General features: G+C 40.5%; 1 protein-coding gene across 2 annotated transcripts in view; it reads left to right on the forward strand.

Annotated features, from left to right (window-relative positions):
* Positions 1-16,472, forward strand: part of LOC135752256 (pregnancy-specific beta-1-glycoprotein 7-like) — a 79,472-nt gene extending 63,000 nt beyond the window's left edge. The window contains exons 2-6 of one of the 2 annotated variants that reach the window (XM_065270705.2): positions 3,566-3,880; positions 4,910-5,143; positions 14,169-14,477; positions 15,191-15,298; positions 15,375-16,472. In XM_065270705.2, the coding sequence (XP_065126777.2) occupies positions 3,566-3,880; positions 4,910-5,143; positions 14,169-14,477; positions 15,191-15,298; positions 15,375-15,415 (1,007 nt within the window). In that variant the 3' untranslated portion in view covers positions 15,416-16,472. The remainder of the gene's footprint in view (positions 1-3,565; positions 3,881-4,909; positions 5,144-14,168; positions 14,478-15,190; positions 15,299-15,374) is intronic. The other variant, XM_073812176.1, reaches the window with a different exon arrangement.
* Positions 16,473-17,308: the final 836 nt, after the last annotated feature.

Here is a 17,308-nt window from a genome sequence, read left to right on the forward strand (position 1 = left end):
TGGCCTCGAATGGCTTCTATCAATATAAACACAGCACGACACTGCAAGCTGTAAAGTGTACACACAAATGAAGACAAAGACTCACCCACGGCACTACACACACACACTTCGTGAATTATGGACAGAGCCAAACTCGACCCGGGCCCGCCGTGTGGTGGGTTGGATGGTCGGTCTTGGTGAAGGGGATGAGTCAGATGAAAAAGGAACGCGAGACTTCCCCCGGCGGCGATTCAGATGTCCTACGGCTCGCCCACACTTCTCTCTCCGATGGGGCCGAATGATACCTTTTACATTCACGACATACACCACAGGCTGTAAGATTACTCACGTGTGTCTCTACTTCCAGGACAACTCCCCGGCTCGCCCACGCTTCTCTCTTCAATGGGGCAGCAATTCTTCGTAACACTCAGAACACAAGGTCAGGTGATACTTTTGTCACAGGTCGGGGCGAACCCCTTCCTAGCTCCCACCTCGAGGAGGTCCCAAAGCCACCACAATGACCAGACACATGAGAGAGAAGTTATAATTAAAAATAATCTTTATTAATTTACTTAAAATGATGATAGGGGAAAGGGGAAGGGCAATTTCCCCTCCAGGCGGGGCTTCACGGGAGCAGGGGGATCAAGCATTTAGGATTTTTCCTCTTGAGCCCGTGGCGCGCTCCCCTTCTCCTGGAGGCAAATCAGAAAGAGTGATTACTGTGCTGGATGCGTATTCTGGTGCGGTCTTTCTGCTTCCTTCCACAGGCCCGTGTGGCGAGCAGAGGTGTGTGTCACACAGGACTGGACTTCTCCTTCCTTTTTCTAGGTACGTGCTACGAGCAAAGGTAAGTGGTACACACGACTGGACTTTTCCTCACTTTTCTAGGTATGGGCTGTAATCAAAGGTAAGTGTTACACAGGACTGGACTTTTCTTCCTCTTCCAGGTATATGCTGTAAGCAAAGGTAAGTGGTACACAAGACTGGACTTTTCCTTCCTTTTCTTAGGTACGTGCTGTAAGCAAAGGTAAGTGTTACACAGGACTGGACTTTCCTTCCTCTTCTAGGTATGTGCTGTAAGCAAAGGTAAATGTTACACCAACCCATCCTCATGCCCGTGGCGTCAATATTTGACGCACTTGACCATGCGTCAATATGTTACGCGGAGGGTATACCTTTCGCGTCATTTTTTGACAAACTGGGGACTTCAATACTATTACGTCCGTTGCATTCTCTTTCCTATTTTCTTACCATTTTCGCGTCGGTTTAGGGTTAGATTACGCATATTAAACAGTGTACGCGAAATTAAACAGTTTAAACAGTTGTCACCTGGCGTTGGGGTTAGAGTTAGGTTTGGGTAGGGATGTCATTATGTAAATCCTCTGGCCTCGAATGGCTTCTATCAATATAAACACGGTACGACACTGCAAGCTGTAAGTGTACACACACAAATGAAGACAAAGACTCACCCACGGCACTACACACACACTTCGTGAATTATGGACAAAGCCAAGCTCGACCCGGGCCCGCCGTGTGGTGGGTTGGACGTTTTTTCTTGGTGAAGGGGATGAGATGAGTAAAAGGGGAGAGCGAGACTTCCCCCGGCGGCGATTCAGGTGTCCTACGGCTCGCCCACACCTCTCTCTCTCCGGTGGGGCCGAAATGCTACGTAACAACTCACAGCACAGGGTCAGATGATACCTTTTTATAGTGACGCTTCCCGGCTCGCCCACGTTTCTCTCTTCAATGGGGCCGCTACACTTCGTAACACTCAGAACACAAGATTAGGTAATACTTCAATGTCCACAATACACATCACAGACTGGATTGCTACTCACGTATATCTCTGCTTATAGTGACGCTTCCCGGCTTGCCCACGTTTCTCCCTTCAATGGGGCCGCAACACGTCAGAACACTCACGACACAAAAGCAGGTAATATGATGACATCCACAATACACAACATAGGCTGAAATGTTACTCACGTATATCTTCTACTTCCAGAATGGATTCCCGGCTCGCCCACGCTTTCTCTCTCTCTCCAGTGGGGCCGTAATGCTACGGAGCTTCTCACAACACAGTACCAGGTAATACTTTGCTTAGTCGTTCCCAATGGGCAGAATTCAGTTTACTCACACTTAATGTGGCTTCCGGCTATCCGCATTGAAGACCGCAACCGTCTTCAACTTAGCCGTCTTGGCAATTCGCTTAGCGATCCTCCTTCACTCCGTTTATCCAACTCCAATTCTTCCGTAGTAGTCACAGCCCAACAGCACAACACAACACAGCAGCACAGACGAAACACAGCGCAGACAAACTTCTCCAAGGGATCGATGTGGACCAACACACACGGGTCTGCACAGCAGAGACAAGGCACTTTTCAGTGTGGTGCTCCTTTAATGTCCACAGCTCCTTCCTTTTCGCCTCATTTGGCTGCCGCACTCTTTCCTGTCGCTTTAAGCGATCCCCGGATCAACGGTGCCCCTTCGGCTCCTCCAAGGACTCACGTAACACGACAGCACAGACAAAACACAGCGTGGACAAACTTCTCCTTCTTTCCGTGGTGCTCCGCTATGTCATAAAACCACAACTCCTTCCTTTAGCTTCTCTCGGGCCCGCACTCTTTCCGTTCACTTATAAAGCGATCCCCGGATCAACGGCGTCCTCGGTGCTTTCCAGGAAGTATGAGTTTGTGGTCCGCCTTAGGCGGAGCGGAGCTCGCCCACGCTTCTCTCTTCTCAACTTCTCCTCTCCTGTGTTTCTCTGGGCCTATTTATGTGTCCTTTCTGCCTGCATCCTCCAATCACAAATTTCCACACACCTGTTGCTCCTGAAGCCCTGATTGTGTTGCCCCAGAAACCAGGAAGTAAAAGGGTGTTTTACAAATGCGGTCCGGGCGGAAACCATCTTCAGGCGGAACCAATCTCCGCCGCTTTTGGTTCCGCCCTATATAGTCACCCGGTGACACATACACAGAACAAGCGGGGAATAAGCACCACTTTAATTAACAGCCCGCAAATATAAGAGTTACCTGGTAACTCCTGTATACATATACAGATCAAGGAGGTACAAGTTGCCATTATTTTTATTGTACTTTCCTTAAAACACAGATGATCAAAATAAAGCAGCTTCACTTTTGCTATTACACAGTACAGTCTATACTGAAATAAAAGTGATGTGCTGTTATATTTGCCGACGTGGCTCATAGACATTGACTGTATACAATACACTTTCATCAGGTAGCAAATATGAAAAAAAAACCTATAACAAAAAAAATTTATAGACCATATTACCCATAGACGTAAGTCATACATACCACGTAATATTACAATAGGAACCCTGTAGTTATGAAATACTTAGAGAATAAATAATTTATAATTTTCCATATATTCTTACCCCCTTATTACCCCAAACTTAAAATATTGTTCCCTTATACCTACAAGTACGTACTGTAGAGGTACTCTGTTGTTACAAATAGGTACGCTGTAAATTCGGTTTAATTACGCGGTTACATTGCAGGTCATAATATAAAGTGTTAACTAGAAATGTTTCTGTTGTCAGATGTTTTTTGTGTGTTTTGTTCTGCAGGTGTGGATCAGATCTGTCGTTTTAATCAGCAAGAAACCTGTTATGCAGCTCTGGAAGGCAAACTATCTCTGCAGATGATTCAGTATATTAATATATCTAAACTGGAATTAAAGAAAGAAAACATTATAATTTGTAAAATAGTAAAGGAAAATATCATTAAACCTGGTCTTTACTGTAGCAGACCTTACCTTTTGCTCAGTAATGGCACTGTGATTATAAACAGTGTGACCAAAACAGATTCAGGGAGATACACATTACAGCTAACTAACCTACAGGGCAAAGACACATTTACAGAACTTGAAGTGAATGTTGAAGGTAAAGTAACTCTCTATCAGAATAAAAACTAATACACTTTCTCTAGAGATCTTTTCTACACAGTCTACACTGCATATACTGTCTATTAAATAAATTAGTATCTAAACCAGTGTGTATTCTGCAGAAATATTTTTATTACACATTAGTTGATTTTACATTACTTGAGATTGTTAATTTTTGCAAAATGGTGTCCAGTTATCATCCAGTTGCAGTTATTTTACAGGTCTATTTCACTAAAAAGCTAATTTTATTTGGCAGTAAGTTAAAATAACAAATGACTGTATATAGAGAAAATTTCTGTTTCATAACAGTCAAAATAAACATGTTTTTTTTTTAGAAATCTTTACAGCAAAATGCTGTAGTTACAGCATAACAGGATCATGTTAATCAGCTAAACTTTGACCTCCTGGATCATACAGGAAATGGAGGGTTGAGTACAAGATCTCATGTTCGGGATGTAGACTGCACCTGTTTATTTAGTATTACACATAGATATGGATATACATAGATAAATGCTAGATGTGTTACGGCGGAGTCTCTAACATCATCACCTGGCGGCCATTACCACGGGGATGCTTTAACATGTTTCATATTTTTTTTCTTTTTAGTATAAGGCCCAATCCCATTTCTCTGTCTTATCCCTTCCCCTTACCCCTACCCCTTAGTTTTGCACGTTCACGTGAGATAGCCCTTTCGCTCTCATGAACGTGCAAAACTTAGGACTAGGGGTAAGGGGTAAGACAGAGAAATGGGATTGGGCCGAAGTATGCAGTGTCATAGGTACATCTTTGACGATTATAACAAACCAAACCGTTTGTAAATTGGTAAAAAATTAAGCAAGTTATGGTAATTTAACAGTACCTGCACCATTAAACTCAATGCTACGAGTAAGCGAGCTCCCCGTGATAAGATGGCCGCCAAATGCAGACGTTCCACTCAATTGGAAACAGTATGAGTATACAAGTATGCCATTCTGAACCCTGTGTGTGCTTTATTTATGATGTGACTGTGATGTGTCCCTGCCTCCAGCTCCTATTGGCTCAGTGAATGTGTCAGTCGAATGCATCAGTGGGATCATTTGGGCATCCTGCTCCTCTGAGGGGGATTCACTCTTCTTCATCTGGACTCTGAATGGACAACCACATGCACAAGGATATATGACCACCATTTATCTGGATAGGGAAACTTCTGAAAACCTCACCTGCAGCATAAAGAACCACTTCAGTCATGGAGAGAAGAGCATCACTATAAACCATTGTCCGGGTGAGCTTTAATCTATGAATGTTTATTGATTTACTACAACAAGAGTGACTGAGATGAATTAATTCTCTAATCTGGAGGTTTATTGTTAACATTGATGTGGTTTATCAGTAAGTTTTTGTCAATGTGTTGTGGGGTTCAGAGAGAGAATGTACAGTAGATGGTTCTTCAACTGTGTCTGATTGCAGGAACAACTATTACTACTATTAATAAAGCAATTTTGCGACCTTTTGCGTCATACTGAAGTTTCCCTCAATTCTAATGAGAGTAGTTTCTGCAGTCTCGTTCTCAATAATAATATTTCTTGGACTTTTTTGTATTGGTCCTGTAAAATGCAATGATATGCTGCTCAGTTTTTAATGTGGCTAACTGTTTTCACACTGAAATAGACTGTTGGGCTATGGTAACTGGGGTGGAATTTTCGACAGTAACAGTTCATTCCTGCGTTTATTGTTGTTTGCACTGTTAAGTGGCACCATTTTACTTAAAATATCTTTATATATTTTAATGGCCACCCTAAGTATACAGAAAATCAGACGTCAATCATCGATGGATTTTCTTCAATCTGTGCTATGTGCTACAATCTGTGCTACGTTTTCTTCAATCTGTGCTACACTGTAAACAAATTCCGTAGAAATTTGCAGCTGGGTTGCCGGTAAATTACAGTAGATTTAAATTTATGTTATTTACTGACAACATTTTGTTCAAAATTAAATGAACATTAAACATTTACAAGTCTTTGTCTTTACAGAGTAAAACTAAAAAACAGCATCAAGCAAAATATTCTGGGAAACAAAATCTGAAGCAAAAAACACAAAAAGTTTGATGATGATTTCTGGTTCCCAGAATGCTTTGCATGAGGCTGTTATTGTATAGTTTTTTTTCTGTAAAGATAAAGACTTGTTAATATTGAAAATTTATTTAACTTTGAACAAACTCTTGCCAGTAAATAACATAAATTTAAATCTACGGTAATTTACCGGCAACCCAGCTGCAATACCATTGTAATTTCTACGGATTTTTTTTTACTGTGTACGTGTTTCTGGAGGTTGCACATGTTTAACTGTGTCTGACGAAGAAACAGTTTGCGCGTATATAATGGCGGGTACATATGTGAAGTTTTGTTTTTAGTTAAAAGATTAGTAAATTATATTCACGTCATCCAACACTGTTTATGTTCTGCGTGTTTCTACATAGGCTATGAGTAAAACAACATGAAACGATTCAGTTTTTGCAGCAATCTGAACAATTCATTCAAACTGATTGGTGACCCAATTCAAAACGTTTGACTCATTTGCTTTGTAAAGAATCGACTCAAAAGACTCATTTATTTTCAATACTTTGTAAGGAATCGACTTAAACGAGTCATTAATACGTGAATGCCCCAGAAACAAAGAGACGGCAATTTAAAAATAAAATACACATTTCTTATATAAAAATACAGTAACGAAGGAACGTCGCACAGTGTAACAAAGTAAAAGTACAATTATTTTTTTTCCACCTCAGAAGGGCAACTTGAGTTGAGAAGGGCATATGGGCAGTTGCCTGGGCAACTTGAACAACCCCCCTGTGCATGTCCCTGCAGTTTAGTCTTGGCAATGGGGAGCTCCAGTTCCAGTCAGGGTTCTGGCCCCATTCTGCTGGACAATGTGGAATGTAAAGGAGGAGAAATGGATCTGAGCCATTGTGGGAATCACACTTGTGCCATCGAACTGTTGTATAAATGCATTATCGCTCTCGTAAGCCTGGCTGTGATTATAGGCCAGAGACACAAGTTCGCAATCTGAGTGTCAGAAAAAAGTCTCTTTTTTGATGAGCTACTTCTTTTCATCACATATTTGAAGGCCAGTATGACAATAAGTTAAAAATAAGTTACTGGGTTGTTCTTTTTGTTGATAGAAGCACCGGGGACCCAATTATAGCACTTTTCATGATATGTCCCCTTTAAGTGTTTTTCATATTGTACTTTAACAAGTTTTAACAGTCGAGAAATGCCATTTCTGTGATGCTTTTAAATCCATGCCCTGAATGCCCAGTTATGCCATATTAGATAGAAATAGAGGGATGTACATGTTTCTGTTGTTAGATTTGAGTGTGTGTATTGGTGAGCAAAAAAAATGTTAAGCCTGGACCCCACCTATGGGGTAAGTAATAACATTTGCATTTTTGTCACTTTCAGTGTAATTGTATAAGAACGATAGGTTAACAATCTTATAATAATAATAATAATGATGATAATAATAATAATAATAAACTTAATTTTCTATAGCACCTTTAAAAGTAGCATCTCAAAGCGCTTCACAGAAGAAAAAGGAGACAATTATACAATTATACAAACAATACATTAAAATAAATAAGATATAAAAACACACCAATAAAAAACATACTATCATTATAGGTAAAAAAATAAAGTTAAAAAGAATTCAATTTAAAGTAAAAGCTATAGAAATAGGCTTTAAGGGAGATTTAAAAACACTAAGGGATTCTGCTGCCTAATCCAAGCAGACAAGGAATTTCAGAGTCTTGGAGCAACTGAAGAAAATGCCCTATCACCCATAGATTTTAAACGGGTATGTGGGACGATTAAAAAGCCAGTTTCCAAACAGCGGTGAGCACGTACAGGTGTGTAGGTGGTTTAAAGCTCAGTTAGATAGTGTGGAGCCAATTCATTCAAAGCTTTGTATAAGCATGAGAATTAGAACTAGAACACTGAGAGAGATAGAAGACACAGCCACGTTAACATCAGGTTTTGAATGTACATAAACCTGGGTATCATCTGCATAAAAGTGAAAGTTGAAACCAAGTGATCCTAAAAGTTAACCTAATGGTTAAATGTAAATGCTAAAAAGTAAAGGTTCCAAAATTGAGGAACGGCAGTTTTCACAGCACCAATATCAGACCTGTAACCACCAATTGTAATGAACTGTTTTCGATCTGAGAGATAAGACTCAAATCCTGATTGAAGGGGCTCAAAAAGATGGTTAATAGTAAGATGGGAATTTGAGTGATTAGCAACAATTCGCTCTAAAATTTTGTAAAGAAATGGAAGATTAGAAATGGGACAGAAATTATTCAGATTGTTAAAATATAATACATTTAACTAATATATTTTTGAACAAAAGAGCCAAAAAAAAATGTTTGGAAATGTAAACTGCAGAGGCGATTCTAGGGTTAGAGCTTTAGGGGTGCTGAGCACCCAATGAGCTCCACTGCCACCACCCACCCTTTTTTCACACAAAACCCAAAATATGTCTATTGTAAAATAACTTTATCATTTTACCAACTTTATCATTGGTTCAACTAACTCCAAAATCCTGAAAATGTTTAAAATTACCTATTTTAAAGCATCAATCTGATGAGTTTTGACATGCATTTTTTGCCAACCTTTTTTTTCTGATTAATGACGAGCTAGCACTTTTTTGCCATTAATGCCGTAATGAAGTCTCAGGACAAAAGGTGGGCGACCGCAGCAGTGCGGGTATGGTTTTATGGTAATATACAGTGTATCGTTTTAAGCCTGTCTCAAAATGACAGATCTCCTAATTTATAACTTGTATGCCTAAGTTTCGTATGATAGGTTTATTTATAGTTTGTTAATTTACAGCTTTTCTTTTAACAGTCCTTTAATTGAACCATTACCTTTACTATATGTCTAAAACAAAACACTTGTGACTCCTGAAAAATTTTAGAACAACATTTCTTACTCCAAGTTTTAGGGGTGCTGAGCCTCACCCATGGTAAACCAATAAACAACTGGTGTTAAACCATTTTTGGTGGTGAAAATCTTGATTTGTCTAACATTTTTGCACAGTACTATATATATTACAATCATAGGCAAGCTGGTAAGATATGTGTTTTGAGTACACCTTCAATCTTCAGTCATCAAGCTTTTAACTCTTGCTTGAATTCTGGAGGAGAGATGTTCAACACTAAAACTCAGTCACCTTATTGACATCATACTCTTGCATGGATATTCTATCTTACAGTAGTAAGCCAAAAGTTGTTCACGAGTTCACACTTACAAATAATTCTGAACAGGGATATTAATATGCGTATTTGGCGTGCTGTCCGAGGAGAGGGCTCCGAGCTTGTTAATGGCCTGAGCCCGGAGCGCCTCCTGGCGGGGAGAGGGTTCCGGGCTCGGCCTTAGGCCCGAACCCAGAATAATCCCCCCTGTTCTGGTTAGTAAGGTGACTAGGCAAATCGTGCGGAGAAGGGGAGGTGGAGGGATGCTGAAACTATCAAGGAATGAGGGTAAGTTGATTTTCAGTCTATATAGGTTTCTGTTGATGCAGATCAGGTGAAGACCTGATTGCTGATTGTCGACAGCTGGTCATAGTTATAAGGTAATTAGGTTGATTATTTGAACGTGCTCCTCCCGAACTTTGTTAATAAAACATCATTTCACGAGTTCACACTTACAAATAATTCTGAACAGGGTTATTAATATGCGTATTTGGCGTGCTGTCCGAGGAGAGGGCTCCGAGCTTGTTAATGGCCTGAGCCCGGAGCGCCTCCTGGCGGGGAGAGGGTTCCGGGCTCGGCCTTAGGCCCGAACCCAGAATAATCCCCCAAAAGATCGCAATACTGGCATCGGACAGCAGCCGGGAACAGTGTAGGTGCCCCCCAAAAAAGCGGAATGTGAAATGGAGGTAAACGGGGCTCCTGCAGGAGCAGGGGGAACATCACTGCTGCGGCAGTGGCAAAATTGTAAAATTTGGGGCTCCTGCAGGAGCAGTACAGACATCACTGCTGCGGCAGTTGAGAAATTGTGAAAATTAGAGCTCCTGCGGGAGCAGAGGAAACATCACTGCTGTGGCAGTGGAGAATTTGTGAAATGTAGGGCTCCTGCGGGAGCAGAGGAGACAGTACTGTGATGGCAGTAGAGATTAGTGGAAAGCAGGGCTCCTGCGGGAGCAGAGGAAATGGCACCGCTGTGAAAATAGGGTTCCTGCGAGGGCAGGGGAAACATCACTGCTGTGGCAGTGGAGGAAAATTGTGAAAAGCAGGGCTCCTGCGGGAGCAGAGGAAACATCACTGCTGTGGCAGTGGAGGTTAGTGAAAGCGGTGCTCCTGCGGAGCAGAGGAAACAACATTGCTGCGGCGGTGGAGAGACAGGCATCTGCAGGAGGCAGGGGAAACATCAATGCTGCGGCAGTGGAAACGGGCTCCTGCGGGAGCAGAGGGAAACATCACTGCATAGGCAGTGGAGGTTAGTGAAAGCAGGGCTCCAGTGGGAGCAGAGGAAACAACACCGCTGCGGCGGTGGAAAACAGGGCTCCTGCGGGAGCAGAGGAAACGTCACTGCTGCGGCAGTGGAGAGTAGGGCTTCTGCGGAAGCAGGGGAAACATCACTGCTATTGCAGTGGGGATTAGTAAAAGCAGGGCTCCTGCGGGAGCAGAGAAAATGGCACCGCTGCAGCAATGGAGAACAGATCTCCTGCGGGAGATGGTAAAAACACCACTACTGCGGCAGTGGATTTTAGTACAAAGCTGGCTCCTGCGGGAGCAGAGGGAAAATCAAAGCTGTGGCACTGGAGAGAGTCTTATAGTTTGTGTTGTCCTGGAGCTGGTGGGATCCGCTGATGAAGGTTTGTTGGGTTTTTCTGATGTGGGAGCGGTTTAATGTGATAGCAGAGGAAAACATCACTGCTGTGGCGGTGGAGAAATTGTGGAAGGGAGGGCTCCTGTGGGAGCAGAGGAAAACCACTTCCATAGCAGTGGAGGTTAGTAGAGTGCAGGGAAAAAAGGGGGGGGGGTGCTCCTGCGGGAGCAGAGGAAACATCACTGCTGCGGCAGTGGATAAAGTCTGATAGTTTATGTGGTCTTGGAGCTGGTGGGATGGAGCTGGTGGGATCCACTGATGAAGGTTCGTTGAGCTTCTCTGATGTTGGAGCGATTCAATCAAATGTAGGTTTTGGAGAAGAGGTCTGCTGGGAAGCCAGATAGGAGTAGGACAGATTTAAAGTGTTTTGGAACCGGAAGCATGTAACCCGGTGATTTGAGTCATCTGTGAAGAGTGGGTTTGATGTGGATCTAGCCTGGGAGTCGCTGGAATGTAGATATGCTAGGAGAGTCTGGTATGGTTGAATTGGTGTTTGGAAGTTGAAAATGTAAATGGAATGGCCTTTTCTCATTTGGTCCGTCTTGCTTTATTTAATGGAATAAGAAATGGTATTGTTGTCCAGAAGTGGTAGATCTGAAACTGTTGGGTGATAATTTGGATTGAAGTTGCAAGTGATGGCCAGAATGAACATTGCGTAGAGTATGAGGGTAGTGTTAGTGGAGTGGAAATCTCGACAAAGGGTGGAGATACATACGGTGAGTATTTCTAAGGTTACTGGGTGTCTTGCCATAGGACGGGTGGGTTCTTTGGATTCCTAACGAGCGTGGATGTCTGGGTGCTAGCTATTACTGGAAAGGGTGAGCCAAAAGAAGTTTGTGGAAAATTTTGGATTCCACTTAGGTATCCTTTAATGGAGCTGGCTTTGAGGTTCTTGTGGTGATTGAGGTAGGATGAATGAGATGGTGAGTAGGGACAAAATCAGGAAAAACAGGTTGTAAGAAGAGTAGAAGGTCTTGAAGCTCCTTCAAGGGGTTGGGTAGGTTGTAGGATTCTGGGGGATACAGCTTGGAGGATGGTATCTAAAGAGGCATTTGAGGTGGGGGTTTCAAGAGAAGATGCACTGGTTCCAATTTCCTTGGCTTATTCAGAATTTCAGTTTTACTTTAATTGTGACATGCTGATACATGCTTTGGCCGATTCCAATTTTATTTCTAATAACTATGATTGATGGCAATCGGTTACAAACAAATCCGCTTCTTTAATGGAACATTGTTTATCAATAAATAATTTATTTAATATTGCACTTTCATCCGTGTTGAATTAAATGACATGATCTTTTATTTAAAAAGATCTCAAATTAAGTGCTCTTAAGTTTAGTCAGGCTCAGTGACGTTATTTATCAGCCGCATTAAATGTCCAAATATCAGTTGGACGGCTGTGGTAAGAAGTATAGTTCCTAGTTAGTATAACATGTAGACTTGGGTAGATCATGCTTTTAAACAAATAAGAAAGCAGCATGCAGTTTTTTCTATATCCGTAATCTAAATATAAACAAAGTTTTAGGTTGTAAACAGAATTGAAGCACTGTTTTTGGAAAACTGCGCGGAACTACGAGCTTTAAGACCCTGGGGAATCCCTGGAATGAGTGACGTAGAAGGAAACTTGCGAATGAAAGACGAATCTTGGATTTAAAACAACAGAGAACTAAAACGTGACAACAAAAGCTTTAGATGAGATGTATGTAGTTTACAGCAATAAGAGGAAATTAAATCGATCTGAACAGATTAATTTGTCTTGACATCATTTACTTTATTGTTGAGCCAACATAGTTCAGCGACGGATGTGCGACAAAGTTGCTATGTTCTCGGGAAATAGTCATGACAAGCCAGCTGGCCTCTCCAACTATGCACGGTATGATGGTTTAGCAGCGCGTTATGCCGTTGCTTGGGAAAAGCACCCCTGAGCAGGGTACGCACACGAGCCAGCGGAACAACATCAATGTGTGTCACCTGCAGATGCGGGGCATGAATCAATATGGGCTCGGGTTGTGTTCCTTATGTAAAACGATCGCGTTTCCCAGTATGGAATTAAATTAATGTAGCTGTTGGATAACAGGAGCTGCTTCCACTGCCAATGTGCATGTGGCTTTGAAGTTATTTCTTGCGCAACTGGCAACATGATGTAAGTTACGAATGAATGTTTGCTGTGTATGTATGTCATACCGGTTTGATTTATAATTATAAGAAAACAAGGGAGAAAAGGTAGGGGCGTCTGGGCATATGCTGCTAGCGGAGGCAGCCTCGTGCTCGAGCCCGATGGTGGAGACACAGGCAGGGGAAAGGGTTAGAAATTAGACGGAAAGGTCTGTGAAAGCAGGGCTATAACACCGCTGGCGGAAACATGCTTGAGCTGGATGGGAAACCTGTATCGCTGGGATGTGTTGCATCGTGCAGTGCATGGCAGGCTGCTTTGCGGCGATCTTCGGAGCGAAAAATGATTGAGGCTTGGTGGCAGAATCTTGATCACAACCTGGACAGGCTGAAGGCCTGCTGGTGCGGTCTGACGAAACCGCTCTTGCGAGGATAGAAAACCTTTTGGTGAGTAGAGATGTAGCTTTGTGATCTTTCCTTGTTTAGTTTGTGGCTTTGCGGCGGGGTGTGGATTTTGTAGATGGAAGAGTTGGTTGGAGAGAGATATGAAGATTGTGGAACCTCTTAGAGAAGATGTTGGCGTTGGTTGATGTTTGTCTTAAGTTTAAGCAATGTTCAATTCATGCTGAAACTATCAAGGAATGAGGGTGAGTTGATTTTCAGTCTATATAGGTTTCTGTTGATGCAGATCAGGTGAAGACCTGATTGCTGATTGTCGACAGCTGGTCATAGTTACAAGGTAATTAGGTTGATTATTTGAACGTGCTCCTCCCGAACTTTGTTAATAAAACATCATTTTGTATGTATATGTTGTTATTTATCGTTTTGAGCAGGCAAAGGTATTTCATTTAAAGATGTATGGTTTTCTCTGTGAGACTTTATTTCTACAGCGTTGACAGTAAAATATATAAAAAATAATAATGTTCGGTATGTTAAGACAAATAAGATAAAGTTACACCTATGTATATATAATCTGTATATATCTCTCTCTAAAGAAAAATATAAATGTGACATTCTGAACTAGATCTAAAGTTAGTGGTATTGAAGGAATTGGAAAGAAACTCATTACAAGCCCATAGCAGGTGAACACAGAGTAAATTAAGACCAGGATTAAAGAAATCCTATGCAGACCTTAATTTTAGAGGCAGTGAGAAGTATGAGATTATAACTTTATGGATGTGGGCCACAATCCACCTGGGCTCATAGGCACATTCATACCTATATGACCAGATGCTATGCAATACTGGGTAGAAATAGAGGGATGTATATGTCGTAAGATTTGATTGTGTGTATGTGTGTTTTTCTTCTGCAGGTGTGGATCGGATCTGCAGGTTTAATCAGACAAAACCCTGTTATGCAGCTCTGGGAGAAAAACTCTCTCTATGGATGGTTCAGGATATTCATATATCTAAACTGGAATTAAAGAAAGAAGAGAGTTTAATTTGTAAAATAAAAATGGTTACATTTGGTTTTTACTGTAACAGACCTGATGTTATCATCAGTAATGGCACTGTGATTATAAACAGTGTGACCAGAGCAGATTTAGGGAGATACACATTAGAGCTTTATGACTTAGAGGCCAAACTAAAATCTACTACAGGACTTCAAGTGAATGTTGAAGGTAAAGTAAATCTCTATCAGAATAAATATTATCACACTTTCTCTAGAAATCTTTTCTACACTGTGTACACTGCATACTCTCTATTAATTAAATTAGCATCTAAACCAGCACTGTTAAACATTTCTGTAGAAGTTACAGTATTACTGTCAGCTGTTTGCCATTAACTTATTGTAGATTTAAATGTATGTTATTTACTGGCAACAGTTGTTCAAAGTTTAAAAGTCTTTGTCTTTACAGAAAAAAACTAAAATAACAGCATCAAGCAAAGCATTCTGGGAATTCAAATCTGATGGAAAAAAACAGAAAAAGGTTGATGAGGATTTCTAATTCCCAGAATGCTTTATTTTATAGTTTTATTCTGTAAAGAAAAAGACTTGTTAATGTTCATTGAACTTTGAACAAACTGATACCAGTAAATCTACAGTATGTTACTGGCAAACAGCTGCATAACAGCAATTTTTTAGAGTTAGTGTGTATTATGCAGAAATATTTTTATTTCACATTCATGTTACATTGATGTCACATACATGGGATGTTTAATTCAACAAATGGTGTCCAGTTATCATCCAGTTGCAGTTATTTTACAGGTGTATTAAACTTGGAAACTAGTAAGCTTCTGCTTTTATTCGTTTTAGTTTTTGTGTGATACTTAACAATCAGATGGTTGGATGATTTAATGAAATGATTGACTGTTTGATGTGTTTGTGTTTCAGTCTCTCTGATGTTTGTGATAGTGTGGACCTTACAGATGATATTTCTTCTACTTCTGTTAGGAGGCTTTCACATCTACATCAGAAAGCGCACCAGCACACAAACACCAGGTGACAAACACTTATGATGGATCTTAAACACTATTTTAAGATTATGATGATAATAATTATAATCTGATGTTTTCAGGAGAAAAACAGCAAGAAGATATTGTTCTGTATGACAAATGAAATCAGATTACAGAATAACACCAACAGACAGAAGGAGATTTTCACATTAATATTATGCTATTATTATTGTGACTTCTTTTAAGTTCTTTAAATGTAAATGTATATTATTGCTTAAGTATTGCATGAAATGTCAGAATTACACATGTCATAGGCCAATGAATTAAGTCTAACTGCACTGTATATTTAGCATCAGTTTATACTATTTCACCTTATTTTTTATATAATATTAATTTATGTGTTTTTGTTCGGTCCTGTGGATTTCTTTATTAATGTGAGTTTTGGGCTGTGTCCGAAAGCTTAGGCAGCTGACTTGTTGCCCTGTTGCCTCGGCAATGGCTTTGGAGGCAGTGTTGTGCATGAAGGCAGCTCCAGGAAACACATTCAGACAGCCTTCATAGGCAGTGTAACATAATTCTGTTTAGAATATAAACAGAGAGTGTCTTTGTGATAACTAATTTAATATTTAGAAACTACAATACAAATTTCTCGCTAGAAATGCAATCAAAAGTAATAACTTTATTTACACAAAAACTGTGCTGCAGATGCTTTTATATTTTTTCAAACTCAAACAGGCTCGACCAATTAGATTCCTTGGGCACACACACGCATAGAATTGTGTGACATTGAAGGCAGCAAAAGTGTATGCTGCTTTTAAAAATTGACCTGATGAAGGTATCCCAGGATACAGGAAATTAAGCAAACATCGGATTCAAACGTGCCTTAATGCCTTCCTACCTTGGAATGCTCCCTCCGAGAGCTTTTAGATGCAGCCTTGGTCTCACACTGTGTTCACTATTGTGTTCTCTGCTTTTGAAATTATTTTAGTATACATGTAAGCTGTTTAAGTATTTATATATGTAAATATATATGGATCTTTCACAAGGGTTTTTCGCCTCCTAGGAGTTTTCCCCCTTGAGTAGCCAGGAGGGTTTTTCTCCTAGGGTTTTTTTCATCCCCTGGAGAGTCCTCCACCTTTGGCTTAACTTACAACTTTACTGTATATGTTACATTATTACTATGTTCGCTTTTCTAAGCTTTTCCTACATCTATAATGTAAAGCCGCTTTGAAACAATTAACAATTGTGAAAAGCGCTATATAAATAAAATTTATAAGAAAATCAGTGTTCAAAATTTTGTTTTTTATACAATCAAATTAAACAGAATTGTGATTATACTCTTTGTGTATTTAAAGGAGCAATATGTAGGTTTTTGCTACTAAATAAAAAAATACTATAGGCTAATACATGGGCGTAAAATACGTGGGGGACATGTATATCATGCCCACCCCATCCATGGTTGAGCTTCAAAGTTCAAAGAAGGGAGCAGGAACAGCATAGACCTGTCACTGCATCGTCTTAAATGTAGTGCTGCATCAGCACAAGTGGTCAATTTCACATGCTTACGGGACTGGGAGTGTGAACAAGGTAAACAAGAGGTGAAATGGATTTACTTACACCCTGTCTGAAAATGATGCGTGTGCGCCAATGAGATGCGGCATTACGGCATCTCAAGGCTTCAGAGGGCTGAGTTTATGTTTTCTTGTGTGTGAACTGACATATGTACTGAAAAATAAAAAATCCACAATTTTCCTCGTAAACACACTCTGTTTTAAGTGAATTAAAGCGGGTAACCAGCAGATGCCTTTGACACGTTGCGTTTCTTGTAAACAGTAAATCGAATAGTTTGTGTTATCTAATATCTTACCTTTGGGCGTAGTCAACGCAGTAGAATAAAAAACATTAAGTAATTTCACAGCAACTGCTTCAACGATACTTGAGATAATTTTATGTTATAGACCTCAACAAAGATCTTCTCCACGGTCATTTCAAGTGCACGTGTACTTGAAGTTCAAATAGATTTGATTAGCTTTTTTGTTAAAAAAATCTGCTTCGT

Source organism: Paramisgurnus dabryanus, chromosome 16, assembly GCF_030506205.2.
Source record: "Paramisgurnus dabryanus chromosome 16, PD_genome_1.1, whole genome shotgun sequence".
In the NCBI taxonomy this organism is placed as follows: domain Eukaryota; kingdom Metazoa; phylum Chordata; class Actinopteri; order Cypriniformes; family Cobitidae; genus Paramisgurnus; species Paramisgurnus dabryanus.